The sequence below is a fragment of the Eumetopias jubatus genome, unplaced genomic scaffold, assembly GCF_037043125.1.
Source record: "Eumetopias jubatus isolate StellerSeaLion01/CBP00866 unplaced genomic scaffold, mEumJub1_p1.0 scaffold_3, whole genome shotgun sequence".
Classification (NCBI taxonomy): Eukaryota; Metazoa; Chordata; class Mammalia; order Carnivora; family Otariidae; genus Eumetopias; species Eumetopias jubatus.
In genome coordinates, this window is record NW_028274809.1 from 127,825,682 (window position 1) to 127,842,207 (window position 16,526).

General features: G+C 35.8%; 1 protein-coding gene and 1 pseudogene across 7 annotated transcripts in view; one reads left to right on the top strand and one right to left on the bottom strand.

The window, feature by feature from the left end:
• Positions 1–16,526, top strand: part of NBEA (neurobeachin) — a 685,632-nt gene that overhangs the window by 325,411 nt on the left and 343,695 nt on the right. For all 7 annotated transcript variants that reach the window (XM_088021800.1, XM_088021804.1, XM_088021803.1 and 4 more), the window contains one exon: positions 13,285–13,346. In XM_088021800.1, coding sequence (XP_087877926.1) covers positions 13,285–13,346 — 62 coding nt within the window. The remainder of the gene's footprint in view (positions 1–13,284; positions 13,347–16,526) is intronic.
• On the bottom strand, positions 1,504–10,124 carry LOC148164749 (UPF0500 protein C1orf216-like; annotated as a pseudogene).

The following is a 16,526-nucleotide window of genomic DNA, read 5'->3' on the forward strand; positions in this document are numbered from 1 at the left end:
AATTGAATAATACTATTTGTGATTGCTGATCTTGGAGTGATCTCTAAGTCATTTTTCTAAGAAATTAATAACTGCACATTACTTCAAGTTAAATATTTCCTGTTGTTATTTCTCAATTCCACTATTTTTTTTATAATTACAATAGGAATTACTTTAATGACATTATTTCTCTTGCTTTCCATGTCAACATCCTATAATGATTCTGAGATAACTCTTGGTCTCTTCGCATTAAATTGATTTATCTGCTTGGAACTTAGGCTTCTCTAATACATGGCTGTTTCATATTTGTGTTTGGCATATAGTAAGCATACAGTATTGAAACAATGAATGTTGTTAATTCTTGGAAATTACTAGCTCTTCACTTTTTTTTTTTTTTTTTTTTGCATTTCTCTGCCCCAGTTTATTCACCCTGGCTTGGCCCAGAGGCCAGGTTCATACTCAACATGCAAGGGCTAGACACAAAAGTTCCCAGGACCATTGCTTCAACCTCACTAATATGCCCTTCACCCACCATCAGGGATAGAACTCTTTAGAGAGAGGAAGAGCACCCCCATTTTGCAGATAGGGAGACTCAGCATCATGCCACTGCTCACCCATCAGGGTCTTGCATCCTCATGGCTCCCAAAAGCAAAGCAGAGAGCTTGGCTACCTTAGTCCTTAGTTCTCCCCAGAATTCACCCACTCTCCATTTCATGGAGCCTCTGCTGGAGCCAGTCAGCCCCCACCGAAAGACCATGCAGTGACGGAAGGGGTTATGACCCAGCATCCTAAGAGCTTCCAGAGGCTGGGCTGACATTGTCCCCTGCCCACCCTGGAAAGCCGACTATGGCTCCTCTGGGCCTAGACAGCCTGATTTCAGGAAAACAGACCAACCTAATTTAACATTCAGTGTTGCTAAAGCCAGAGAAGCACAGCAAGTAGAGGCACAGAGAAGAAAGTGAGATTTTTTTTTTCCCAGCAGTTTTGAGCACCTCGTCCATTCCTTGCAAGGGTAGCACACATCCACTTTCATCAGAAGCTTAAATCAATATGGTCTGCAACCGCTCCTTTGCTGTGGAGAAGTGTGGTTTGTTTCCAAGTGATGTTTTAGAATTCCCTTTCTCCTATTCTTCACGGGGTTCTGCCACTGTCATCTCCCCCATACCCATCTCCCATGTGCCCCAAGGCAGAGTTCAAGTGGGACTTTATCTTCTTTACCTTCTTCCCTGATCCCACCCGCGCCCCAGTGTCAATAACCAGCCCCAGCTCCCCTCCCTCATACTAATTCTCTACCAGTTGCCCTGGCAAAATTGTGGCCAAAAAGCCATGGCAGGCCAGAGCAGCCACCACACTTCCCACAGCAAATCCACCATCAGGGACAACAGCCTTAGCAGAGCAAAGTCTGAGAGGAGTGATGCGGGGAGGGTGGAGAGGTGGCCTGGGAAATCTCAGGGGAATGGATTAGCCACAACCCTCAGATAAATACTGTAGGCTAGCCCTCTCTCCCCGGAGCAATGGGACCCCTTAGCCCTGCTCCTGGGGCCCGTATGGGGCTGCCCTCTGTTGGAGACAGCGGATAAGCTCCTTTCCAGGATGGTGTTGAAGCTCTCCTGCAGATGGGTCTGCTGGTCTACCAGCTGGTGGGGCAGGCCCTGGATCCACTGCAGCAGGGCCAGGCGGCGGTGCATCACCAAGTGCACATGGTGCTTCTCCTTTCCTGCTCTTTGTAGCGCTCCTGAGCCTGCAGCTGCTGCACAGCTGGGTCACCAAGGGCAGAAGGGCATCTGGAGGGCCCTGGCCTCAAGGGGTCCCACGGGCAGGCTCAGGACTGCTGCTGGGGCTTTCGGTGCTCAGGGAGCTGCTGGCGTAGCCCTTGTCCTCCAGGGAGGAGCAGACTATGCTGACACCACTCAACTTCTCAAGCTCAGCTCCAGGGATTTCTGCCCCCTCTGGTGGGCTGCGCACCTCCCCCTAGGGAGTCCAGGGGCCTGGAAGACCTGGTTGTCAGAGGGCAACTCAGAGGAGCTCATCATCAGGATGGGCTCCACGTGGCCTGGCATTCCGTGCCAATTCTCGTTGGCATCTTTGGCACTCCCCATGAAGTTAGAGTTGCTGTCTGGTTGGAGCTCCGGCTGACATACTCCCGGTGGGCCCCCCAGGAACTGGACCCCCTCAGCCACCCCTGGCAGGCGAATATTTGGTGGCCTGGACGCGCCCGCAGCAGTGTGGCTGGCTCTGCTCCCGTAGACTCTGTGAGGGAACTTGTCCCTCAGGGCTGGCAGGGGGGTCAGGGGTTGGCCTGAGCAGCTTGGCCTTATGAGCCCCGCGGGCTGGGCGTGGGGTGCGGGGCTCCCAGACAGCGCAGCCAGCCCCAGGCCTGGACTCCGGAGTCGGGCGGCCTAGCTCTTCACTTTTTGACAGACATTTTTTTGTGATTATTTATTTGATTCCATTTTGTTGATTTCCCCGTTTATACTGTTTCAAAAGTTAATTGCTATTTATAATCTATTATTGCAGGAAGGTTTAGAAGAAATAACAGCACCATTCACTTTTAATTTATGAGTAGGTCTAATATTTTATACTTCAAGTGTTATTTTTTAATTTTTTTGTTTGTTTTTATTTTTTATTTTTTTAAAAGTGTTATTTTTTAATTACAAAGCAATGCCCATGCTGATTTCTTTACTGCATCATTATTAGATTATATTCTAGTATGTGACTATATAATTTGACTCCAAGATATCATTCTGAATTGTGGATAGGTGTGAGTTTGATGTAGGATTTTGTGTGTGTATGTGTGTGTGTGTGTGTGTTTGTGAGTAAAGCCATAGAAGTTTATTAAGTGAAGATACAGAAAAAGCTCTCCAAAGTGAAAGGGGTCCTGACAGGGTTGCCCTGATGTAGAATTTTCTGATATAGACAAAATAATTTTGTTAATTTAATGATCTGTACTTTTTGTTTGTATAACCCATGGCATATATTCCCAATAAATTATTGCCTAGATGGGATCATATGCTTATAAATAATTTCTGTAACTTTTGAGAATAGCTTCAATGTTATAAAATTTAAGAATCTTCCAAGTTCCAAGAACTTCCTATTTTTTTACTAAAAATGAATAAAACTGGACTGGTTACTCATCTTTATTTAATATTTTGCCCTAAATGCAGAGTTCAGTAAAGAAAATCAGCTTTGGTCACATTGGAGAATTTATTGCTTTGACACAGATAAGGAACTTTGTGAACTTTATTTTCTCAGAGTACTTCAACAATTTAAGCCTATAAACATTGGATAAAGTTTATGCACTTTTGAAACTAAGTGAAGTTCATCTGACTGATTTCTACTTGAGCCTATCTTAAGCTTTTTTTCCTGCTGTATGCCATAATCACAATAATTATTAAATGGTATCCTTTTACCAATTATGTTTCTTAGTTTTTTTAATTTTAGACTCATGATTGCATTATTAAAAGAAATGCGTAGTTATTTCCATTTTGCATTATATTTACGTATTTGAAAGAAAAGGAGCCAGTGTTTATCTGAACTCCAAAATAAAGAACCTAAAGGTGTATGTTCCCACAAAACAACTTTAAGTTTGCGAACTTAAAATTATTGAATGTATTTATTTGAGGAGGTAAATCAATGAAAGTCAAAATTTGGGTAGTTTGGAACTATAACTATATAAATTATACATTTATATATACTATGTTTAAAAGGAGAATCCCATATTTTATAGAATGTAAGTTGTTTTATTTTTAATATGAAGGTATCAGTTTAGCCGTTTTTATTCAACTGTAATCATTCATGTGATTTAATTGTATGACTAACTTGAAATATTTTCTACTCTTTTGATTATTAATATTTCTTGAAATGAAATACAGGGCTAAAACACATGTATCATTCTTAATGATTATTTGGGACCAAAGTCTTTTCTTGGGTAATGTCAAAATTTGGACAAGGCATAGTTTAGTAGTTTTAGAATTTAATTGAGGCTTTTTGGAATTTGAAGGAGTACAGGGAAGGGAGAAGAAAATTGGTGCAGGGAAGTGAGATAGAAATAACAATTGGTTCTATAATTAAATTTAACCCAAAGAGAATTGAGGGATCCAGATGATTTATTATAGTGAAAGTGTCTCTTATTTCCCTTTTTTCATCCTTTTTCATTGCTGTTGTGATTAAGTCAAGAAGTCAAGAAAAGGACCAAGACACTCAGGTCAATCACTTTTGTAGTGGAAACTTGAATCTAATACTATGAATCAAAGTGCTTAATGAAAACTTCAAAAATAATTATTTTAAGTTATTTTGAGGCATAGTGCTTTGTTGTAATTTTTTCAGTATAATACTCTCTAGAATCCTTCATAAATATATTATCTTTGTAACTGGGCTTTAGCTCCTTGTGGTCAAAGACTGTATCATCTCTGTTCATACAGCAGTGGCTTACTTACAGTTCCATAAATAAGTTATTTAAATGAAAATGTCTCAAGAGATAGCCAACTCAAAACTTAATTAATCCGAAATGATTTAGAAGTTGTAATCTGTTTTTTAGTATGTGTAAATGAAAAATGATACTAAAATGGAACATGCAAACAGAAGTTTAGTCATATGGAAACAAGAAAAGAATGACATTGGACATTAGGAATTTGCCAGAACATTTCCCCTGACATGACATTTTTGATGAGCTAGCAGAAAATGACCATTTCTAAAGCATAAGTAACAAAAGAGTAAATTTGTGGCAGTGTTTTATATTTAATAGGTGTTAACAGTGCCGTTAGAATATTCTCTTCAGCTCAGCTCATATTATAATCAGGTCACTAATAAATATCTATGTATTAACCATCACTATATCTTCATTTTTTAATTATAATCTATCATTGTGTGGAAGAAATATCTATGAGTTTTAGGAACTTCAGCCCTATCACTATGCAAACATTCTTAGCAGGAGCAAAACTGTAAAAAAAGAAAATATATCCTCAGTTCGTAAGATTCCTATGCTATATCAACATAATAATAACAAAAAATAGAATTGATTTAAATAAATCAGTCAAAATGATTATTTGGATATTGTGTAACTACAGTTACAATTAATTTTATATCTGATCAAGCTACACACTCTAGATTTACAGCTTAAAAGCACTTAGCCATCCATTCCCATATAGAAATAGATTTTTAGTTCTGAATATATGGAATTTCCATGGGGAAAGGTACAATATCAAATTACTTTGAAATTATAATTAATATTAATATTAATTTTTGAATCTTTCAAAATATTTCATGTGAGGGATGGGGTAGCTGGGTGATAGACATTGGGGAGGGTATGTGCTATGGTGAGTGCTGTGAATTGTGTAAGACTGTTGAATCACAGACCTGTACCTCTGAAACAAGTAATACACTCTATGTTAAAAAAAAAAGAAAAAAAAGATAGTAGAAGGGAGAAATGAAGGGGTGGGGATAGGTCGGGGAGATGAACCATGAGAGACTGTGGACTCTGAGAAACAAACAGGGTTCTAGAGGGGAGGGGTGTGGGGGGATGGGTTAGCCTGGTGATAGGTATTAAAGAGGGCACGTACTGAATGGAGCACTGGGTGTTATACACGAACAATGAATCATGGAACACTACATCAAAAACTAATGATGTAATGTATGGTGATTAACAAAATAATAAAAAATATTTCATGTGAGAATACCACTGATTTCTCACTTTTAAAAAGCTGTCACATTTTTAAAATTTTAATAAATGCCTACAATGCCATACTCAAAACCTTAGAGCTAAATGTGTCTTGTAACGTAGATACTTTGGGACTCAAGAAAGGTAATAGGTACCTATATGTGTTATTTCATAGAATCTTCACAGGAGTATGGGGTAGCTTGTTAATCAAACACCTCAATATGTCTTCAGTAATACATAGAGACATTCACACTAAGTAGAATAAAGATTATAAAGAGCTTCCTATTATTTAGGTGAAATGTTGCTGATAACTGAGTTTGTGACAATCTTACAAGAAAGCTTTTCTTTTTCAGAGCTTTTTGGATTTGAAATTATAAAGCATCACAGATACATATTTAAAATAATTTCCCCTGCAGTTTTAAAAATCTGTAGATGCATATGTGAGTATGTGTGCCTATGTATGCGTTCTCTCTCTTCCTCACACACATACACATATGCACATGTACCCACACGCCTTGCGATAAGTAGTTTTTATGGAAGACAGCCAAGCTCGTTGATTTTATGTGTTGTGTGGCTGCTTTTGAACCTACAATGGCAGCGTTGAGTAGTTGTGACAGAAAATTATGGCAGCTACCAAAGCCAAAATACTGTATCTGTGCCTTTACAGAAAAAGTTTGCTGACCCCTGATATATGTGATATGTCCAGAGACTTCAGTTTTGTTCTTATTCTAAAGACATTAAGACTGCCATAAGTTAACATAACGTAGCATAATAAAAAAAAAAAAAAAGACTATAGAATATTGGAATACACAGATAAAAAAAAGACTGCCATAAGTTGGTGATAACTGAGTTTTTAAAGAACTAGAGTAAATTGATGAATGAATGAACTCTCACTGTCTTTACAGTATTTGGGGGGTTTTTTCACTTAAAACTTATAATCTAAATATAATAATAAGCTGTAATGGTTTAATTACACTTAAGCTTTTTCTTAGAAAATGAACAATGTTATTTTAGTTTCTGTAAGGTAATATAATTGTTTCCATTTGTAGTGCAGTTTTAAATTAAAATCTCTGAACAAACATGTAGGCAAATCTTGAAATAGGAAAGTAGTACTATTACCTATGCAGATATTAATATTAGTTGTAGCAATAATAATATTCAGGCCATTATTATTTCAAAGGATGTTTAATAGTGATTTTTTGTTTGGTTTCAGTTTTTTTATTTTAAATTAGAAAGCCACACAAATTACTTGGTTTGCTAATTCTTGTTTTGACCTTAAGAAGTTCAGATGACTTAAACGGTAGAACTGAAAGTAGTTACATACAGGATTATACAGAGTGACACACAAGGAAACAAATTGCATATTGCAGATAAAAAAGTAAAAGGCTGGTAAAAAACAAACAAAGGAAATTGCTATTATGCTGATAGAGATGTGTAAGTATTGTAGAGGTCATAAAAGAGACACTTTGTGGTTATACACTGTATTTCAGAATGCTTCATAATGTTTTATAAAACTACATAGAACAGAGAATTTCAAAGAAATCCCCAGCTGTACACCACTGATACTAAAGCAAATGAAGCCTAGTGAGCCTGTACAGTTCCTTTCAAGGCCTGTTGTTCTAATTCAACATTTATTACTAAGATGAAACTATTTCAGTGCCACTTAATCTCTACGAATTTTGGAATTTAAGGAAGTTAAAATCATTAGAAAGTTATTTAAAAAGTAAGTAGTCCTGGGAAGACTTGATTTTTAAAATTCAAATTACCAGAATAGTCATGTCTGTTTGATGGAAAACTAACTTGTATATTTTATTGTGAGGAGAAATGGAAAAATGTAGATCTTAAAACTATTTGTAGGATTATTACTGGTAGTCTATCTGCTAATGGGGCTCTTAAAAAAATTACACAATTATATTTTCTTCAACAGCATGCTATCTGCCTGATTTGTTTATATCTGGTTTGTAAGAGTTACAGCATCTATACTTAAAAAAAAACTCCTAAAGCTCAACATTAATTTTTTTGCCTATATTCCTAATTTCATCCAGAATGAAAGCCAGCACTCTCTTTCCACATGCCTTCTTCATTTGTTTTCTCTAGCTCAGGTAAAAAGTGTCATCATTCAGCACTGCTCCTTTACCCTATCGTTTAAGCTCATATTCTATTGTCTAAAAATATTGTATTGTTTCATTCCAAAATGGCTTTCACATCTTCCTCCATTTGCATTGCCACTGCCTTCAGCTCAGGCTTTCCTTATCTTGACTAGACTTTGCAGTTATGGATTTCATCCTATATACTGACAGAAAGGGATCGTTCCAAATAGATGGGATTATGTCTGCCCCCTGCTTAGAGTCCTTCAGTGGCTCCCTGTTTGCCACTAGGAATCCACGCCATATATGGCCCTGCTTCCTGTCTCCCTCTCTCTTCATTTCCACTCCTTGCCTTCCATCCTCTGAACAACCCAACATAATATTCCAACCCTGTTTTACTAGCTATTTCATGTTTCTTTATACCTCTCATATTTCTGTTGCCTTAGATGACTTTCCCTTCTTTCTTTTTTTGCCCAGATGAGCTCAACAGCATCCAACTGATATATCACATACCCCTAAATTCTCCTCAGCAGAGTTGCTCACTACTTTCTGCGATTCTAACACTTTATGCTCTCTGTGTATCTCCTAGGATTCTATCTCATGGCTATTTGTTTACGAAAGCTGTGCCACTTTCCTCACTTCTTTTTATACTTAGTACCTGACATGGTATTTAGCACATTAGACATTACACTCAATAAATGCTTTTTGAATGAATTGGGGCTTATTCCCCAAAAATTACTCTTATTTTTTTCCTCTGTCACCTACAGAAGTTACTCAGTGATGATGGTCTCTAAGATTTATTCATTTAATTGGCATTTAATGAGAGTGTACTCAGAGCCCTGCCCTAGTCATAGATGTCTCTGAGTCTCCTCTCTTGGAAGAGGGCCCTTGCTGAAAGAAAATTCTGACACTGCTTAGAAGATGAGTCCCGCTTATGGGTGTGATTACTTTTTTTTTTTTAAGATTTATTTATTTATTATTTATTTATTTGAGAGAGAGTGTGTGTGAGCAGGGGGACAGGCAGAGGGAGAGAGAGAATCCTCAAGCAGACTCTTCTGCTGAGCATGGGGCTGGAAACTGGGCTAGATCCAAGGACCCCTGGGATCATGACCTGACCAAAACCAAGAGGTGGCCACTTAACCAACTGAGCCACTCTGGCGCCCCATGCATGTGATTTCTTGCTTGGAGTATGATTTCTTGGTTGGACTATTATTCCTTGCTTATCACTGTAAGGCTTCACACCCTTTACCTCCCACTGTGAGGAACATCCTGCTAGGGATGCACTTTGCCTACACTATTTTAAAGCTGTGAAAGGCTTTTAACAGATAGGCTTTTAACAGGCTACAGATACATAAAGTCAGACTCACAGATAGACTAAGAAGAGTCTGACAGCTCTGTAGTAAAACAGCATCACTGTACCTTGCAGTATTCCTTGTATTAAGAAAGATAGCTTTGGGGCGCCTGGGTGGCCCAGTTGGTTAAGCGACTGCCTTCAGCTCAGGTCATGATCCTGGAATCCTGAGATGGAGTCCCACATCAGGCTCCCGGCTCAGCGGGGAGTCTGCTTCTCCCTCTGACCCTCCCCCCTCTCATGCTCTCTCTCTCATTCTCTCTCTCAAATAAATAAATAAAATCTTAAAAAAAAAAAAAGAAAGATAGCTTTGTCCCAAAGGTCAAACTTCTAACTTCATATTCATCTTACATTTTAGTGGGTTTTGGTGGGGTTTTGATTATTTTGTTGTTTATGGTGAGGAAGTGTCATTCTGAAAATAAAACTGACTTCTTACCCCTAGTAGGGGGGCACCTAAAAGAACTGCCAGTGTTTGGGATGATGGTTTACTTGGTTCTATTCATTCTTTGCTTCTTGCATCTGGACCACCTCAAATTTGTCCATCTAATTAATCTTCTCAAGTGCTTGTATGTTAACCACTCAGTTAGCTGACCTTATCTTTCAACAGTGCTGTTCATAATATATTCAAAAACTCTTCCTAGATAGTTTTCTTCACTGTCAATACCTCCTTTACATACGGGCCCCGTTTGCTCACATATTTATTGTCTTCACTCCAGGTGTTAATTTTATACTGGTAACCTGTATGGTATAAAGTATTGGATTAGTATTCCTAGTCAGAATGTTTATTTTGGTGAATGTATATATGCTGATGAAAATATTCTATTAACTGACCAATGCCTCTAACTAGATTTTTGATGGCGAGGCAAATGTGTACAGCTCCTTTGGGGGCTACTTCTCAGTTGACAGGGCGGGATAAGTGATAATGGAATAGGAATACTAAGGCTTAGCATCATTTCCCCCATTTTATAACTTGCAAATTCTTTCTCTTTCAAAAACATTTACAATTTTACCGCTTTCGATCTTTATCTTTGAATTTTATGATAGCCCTCATTCCCGCTTTCAAACACCACCTATTCTACTCATGCATCTCCCAAACAATAAAGGTCTTTCAGATTTTTCCTTTGTTCCCTTCTCCCTCTGTGCTTTTGCTAAAGATAGTGCTTTTTGTCCCCATGTCTGACCAACACATGCTACCTTCTCCAAGAAAACTCAAAATCATCCCAGTTGGAATTAACCATTATGACCTTTCTCATAGAGACATATTGCCATCCTATTCATATTTAATTATTTATATAGCTCTGCAGCAAACATCAAATGACCTTTCAAGTTAGGTGACTTGAATTCGGGTTCCAATTCTACCACTTACTGAATGATACCTCTTGGCCTAGTCACTGACTCTTAATTTTTTTCTATCATATGAGGTAATAATAACTAACTCAAAGAGTTATTAAGAGAACCAAATGAGATAGCATACATAAAAATGATTTGTAAATGAAAAAGCCCCAGGTAAATGTTAGATAATCTTAGATTTGAATTAAAACATGGAGCACATAGGAAGGTGTAGATAATGTCTTACCCATTACTATAAATTCCTCAGTGCTAACACTGTACTTTGCTTATATGAGTAGATGCCAAATGAGTTGATTTGATCATGAATTTCTTGCCAGATACAAAAAGGATAAAATCAACCTGTTTGAAATACACACTTATAAAATATTTGCCTTATGCTTATATAGCTTGAGTATTTATAGCATCACTAGATAAATGTGGCTTTCTTGAGCTTATGATTAAAGTTAATACAAAACCATGTTTATTGCTACATCTTAAACCTTCAGATATGGAGACTTCTTTATTTAGAAAGTGTGCAAGAATAGAATATCATCAGACATTGCTTGTATTTTTAGTATTTCTAATAAAAAACAGTGGAATTTGCGTACTTGTTTTAATAAATACTTTTGTTAACACCTAGAAATACTTCCAACCAAAGTGATTGTGTAATATTTGAAAGTTGATAAGTCTTCCAGAATTGCCCCTGCTTGTGTTCTCATTGTCAAGGTTAGATTTTTTTTTTCTTTTTAAGGAGAATCCATTAGTTCATTCTGTTTAAAACTAATTAGGCAAAACACACTAATAAAGGGGTGTGGGTCTATGAAGTTGAAATCACAATGGCCATACTGTTTGCAAATTGCAATTTTGCTATCCTTGTTAATTGTTGTCATGTCTTTTGAACAAAACATTGATGGAACATTTGTTTATATTTTCTGTATGGTACAATTTGTAAAAATTATGAACATTCTTGTTACATAGGAGTTTTTTAGAAGTTCATTTAAAATATCAGTCTGAGAAATTAATGCAATTGCATGTTTTTCCTAATTTTTACTTTAAGTTGTTATGTATTTAAAAAATTCTAATACATGGAATAAATATATGGTAATTCTTTATATAGTCATCCTTTATTTAGCCTGCAAGTCTAAAATCTAAATTGATATGGAGTACGAATCATAATTACGGTTCTTTTGCTGTGCATAGTCCTTTGGCCTTTTCCTTAGTTTTTCTTTGTCAGAATTTTAGATAGTTGAGTAGCCAACAGGTGATAAATGTCCCATTAATCTTTTTGACTCTCTAGCTCCTGAGCATGAGAATTGCTGATCAATTACAGCAATTGTCTCTTAAATGAGCTTTTCACATCTGCCTCTTATTTCATTAGTTAACTGTCTGCCCAAAGATCTGATAAGATGGAATACTAGTGCCTTTTTACAGCTTTTTCTGTCATGTGTACAATAAGGATAGGGTCGTTAGCAGGGTGGGCACAAAAGGGTATTTATCCACTACCTACAATAAATATACATGCTAGAGCCTAGAAGGCATTTGAGACTATTTATTGAAATCACCTTAAGAAGAAAAAACTGGTTTCACTTCAACTTTCCGTTTAGCAACAACTAATGTAAGACCATGGCATTTCTTGCTATCCAGTGCTTTTACTGATTACTTTTGTCCTCACTGAAAAGAAAAAACAAACATTAATTTTCTTAAAAAGTGAAAAATTTTAAAACTCTTTTTTACGTTAGTAAGCATCATGATTTTATACTCTCAACCCGAGATTGTTCTTAATCCTTAGTTACATCTTCCTCCATTGTTGGCACTTTAAGAAAAACTACCAACCATGATCTGCTTTCTTGCTTTCTTATTACATGTTATTCAGCAGTCATCCTTTAAATTGGGAAATGTCTTGATGAATAATTAAGGTTTAAACTGTTTATAGGAAGAATATTTTCTTATCTGTAGTATGGGTATAATAAGAGTATGTAACGGAGTAGAAATAAGAATTAAATGACACTATGAATATAAGGCACTTAACACAGTGCCTAGCACACAGTAAGTGAACAGTGAGTAGTAGCCATTATTATGTACAAATTACAACATTTCATTCTTTTCTCTTCTGATGGCTGTTCAGAGACTTTGGAAACAGAACAGTGGAAGATTTTATAAACATTGTTTAACATATTAATTGTGTGTGAAATTCATTTTTTCATATTTTAAAAACATTTAACAACTGACAACCTATGGGGAGTTATTTATTTGTAAATTATTTTAATTTTGTTTTTTAGAAGAAAATTTAGGAAGATCTTCACTGATTATTGCTCCTTACTCCAGGAGACAATCACATAGGGAATGTAATTGGATTAAAAGTAGCTCTAACAAGCTCACCAATTCCAATAACTACCTTCCACTATTTATATATAAGAAATGCCTTGACCAAATAAATAACCCAAGCATAAAGTTAGTTTTTAGTATGTTTTCTACATCTTCTTGAATATCTGAATATTTTGAAATTAATGCCATAGGGAGCCTGGGTGGCTCAGTTGGTTAAGCGACTGCCTTCGGCTCAGGCCATGATCCTGGAGTCCCGGGATCGAGTCCCACATCGGGCTCCCTGCTGAGCAGGGAGTCTGCTTCTCCCTCTGACCCTCTTCCCTCTCGTGCTCTCTATCTTTCATTGTCTCTCTCTCAAATAAATAAATAAAATCTTTAAAAAAAAAAAAGAAATTAATGCCATAAAAAATATGTGTTAGTGAATGTTTCCATTTGTTTTATTTTAGGAGTTCTATTTTAAAGAAAGTTTTTGTAAATTAAAATTACATAATGAATTAACTTGGAATGATGATTTCTACCATGGTAATTTCATTTTGTTCAACCTTTCTTTGTTGCAGGCCTCGTTTGTATGAAATCTAGCACGTCTGTGGTTGAGCTTGTTATGCTGCTTTGTTCTCAGGTAGGAAATCTCTTTCACTGGATTACATTAAACTACATGAGGTTTTTTTTTTCTTGTCATTAGCAGTAGGATGCATGTGCATATATATATGTATATGTTTATATATTTTTAAAACTTCCATTTCTTATCCCATCGATGAAGAAAATAATTTAAGATATATTTTTATGCAGATGATCATACCATGTAAATATTGATTCAGTCTCCCTCTCCCTTCTTCCACTCTCTTTAGCTGTCTTATTCTTGCCCACCTCTCTATCCTTCTATTGTCCCCTATTTGCAAAAAATATATATATATCTCTGTGTGTGCATATATGTATGTAAAATCTCTTATAGATCTTTTGATACCCTTCTTTACATTCTACCTTTTAAAAATGGTACAGTAGAATTTATAATTCTGACATTTATTATTACATGTTTTCTTCTATTAGATTACAGATAATGAAAACAAAGTCTTCTTCATGCAATAGCCGTAATATAAAATATAGCTCATTAGTGAGTGGTCTTTGATACAATACCTGGTTGCTTTCTTTTTTTAATGTAATTTGTATATTTCAGTGTAAATTCTAAAAATCTGCTTGTGCTGTTTATCTTTAATAATCAGATTATTTAAATAGAATTTGTAGTCGTTGGGTATTCTTTCTTCTTAGCAGTTACAAGAAACTAAAAATATATACATAACATTTTTCTGATAACTGAAATTAGGGACCCAGTGGTCTTTCTTCTTGCCAGCTCTGTCAAGTCCCCTAATGATCCTGATTTTCATATAAGTACTAAATATTTTGTAATGTGAGAACAAGAAAGACAGGTTATATATGTTTATAATAGGTAGTTATTACATTTATTCTTAGTTTCCTCAATAGAAAAATACATCTAAACTGTTTCTAGTTACTGACCTTGAGGTCTGCCCAAAGCCGCAGCTAACTCCCAAATAAACAATATGGCTTCAATTGATCCTTTAAAATATTAGCAAACACAAAACAACCAAAACTTACCTATTGATTTCCAGTCTTCAGGTTTACTTTCTTCAAGAATATATTCATAGGGAAACCATTAGGTCCATTCCCTCCTTTTCAGCCGGGAAGAATATGAAGAATATTAATAAGGAAGAAGTTAAAGAAAACAGCATCCCTGGCAGGAGTTCATCTGCAGGGCGTTTGAGAATTGTTACCTAATGCCAGAGTCCTGAGTTCAAGAGACATTCTGAGAGATCTGTTGGGCCTTTTAGGTTCTTGGTGATGCACATTTATTTAATAAAAAAAAATGCTTTTGTGGAGAAAAAATTCCTTCTTCTTTAGCTCAGGGTTTTACTGCAGTTCTGAGAAATAAAGAAGAATGTAGCATTAGGGTCTAGTGTCTTTGATGGCCTCATCATCTAATCATAGGTTTAACATTACTCATTTGCTGGCTCCAGGAATTCCTGCCATTAAGGGCCCTAGAGATGAAACTTTGCCTCAGATATTGATTGAAAGGAAGAGTGAGAAATTTCAGCACTCTATGCAGTGCACTTTCTTTCAGTGTTTCGGCAAAGCAATATTATAAACATGTCTCTCAGTTTGATTTTTAAGTTGAATTTTTTAAATAATTCAGAGTGTATTTAAATATACAGTGGTTATATAGTGGTTAATTGATTAAATATACCTCATTTAAGTGACTACAAAATGTACATTTGTAAAAAATAGTTCCAGTTGTTTTGCTATTTTGTTAAACCTGAAGTGTTGCTTTCCACAAAATATTTTTAAAGATATAACTGAGTAATAATCTTTCTTTAATACAGTTCAAGTGGGAGGAATTTATTATTCTACTGTGAAATTAGCTTATAAAACCACCTTTGACAATCATTAATTATTCCATGGTTATATAAAATCTTGGTTTTACGGACCCACAAGAAAATACACATGCCTTTAAAATTTCTTAAAATAATCTGTCATTTTTCTCTACCGCTCAAATTCAAGATGATCTATATCCTATTTTCATCCATTAGCAGGACAACCGTAGCAGTAGCAGACTTCTGATAAAGAAAAATAAATAAAGTTAATGATGCTGTGGAGCTTGCTTGGCCTAGCACTCTCCAAAGCTGGGTTCTCTTGTACAGGCCTTAATGCATCTCTTGGACAATGGAGCCGATCCCAGGAGAATTAGCAAAGTTTGTAGGGCTGTCTGTGCCAAGGCACAAGGCAATCCTGAGGAATCCTTAAAGCTACAGAGTTCTGAGTTGTCCTTTTGTTTTATCGTACAGTCAGCTTCTTGTAAATATTTATAGCTCTATGTTGTTATGATTTATTATAATATTTTGATTATATTATGTTATTAAAATTCCAATGTAAATGGAATTTTCCAGTTTATTTATTTACTTAAAATGTGTTTTTCTTTTTCCAAATTTAAATAAACTATTGAAGGATGAAATTTTGTTTGGAGAGACTAGGTAGCTAGGGGTTGAAAATGAAAAAAAATGCAACTTTTCTCTTAATATTTGTTTTTCTTTCATTTGCTACAATACATTAGATGCTTTTATTTTTATGCTTTTCATTTCGGAAATTTCATGTTAACGACTATTATTAAGGATATCAGTTTTTCTTCCCTTCTTATCTGAGCTCCTGAATAAACTTACTATTGCCACTGGTTTGTGTGCAAAATATGGTCTAAATTTACATGAGATCATATTACAAGTGTCTGAAGGTACTTGTCAAGGATAATTCATTTCATATGGACAGTCTTTTAAACTCCAAGGGACATGCCATCCAGTCTACCCCCCAGTGGAATTTTAGGTCTCTGTAGAGAACATATTTTAAGTTTTAAGAAGCTATTAGCATTATCATTATATTGCATTTATTGCTCCAGAAATACCCAAAATATTTTTACTGTATTTTGGATACTTTTCTTCTCCATGCAGATCTTAAGACACAAAAGTAAATCTTAAGAATTAACTATTAATTCTTCTTCCATTTAAATTTGTATTAAACTTGTACTTAGTATCTTTTTAAAAAAATGGTTTCTTGTCATTTGGATGTAAAATGAACAGAAATAAATTAAAATTAGTAAAATAATTAATATATACTGTTTTAACAAAATCATTGCTTAATCAGTTAAGTGCAGGGTCTCCTACAGAGTTCTTCACGTATCACAGGTCTGATACTTTCTTCTGTCAACCTTTTTTTTCTTTTTTTTATGTTTTGCAATCAG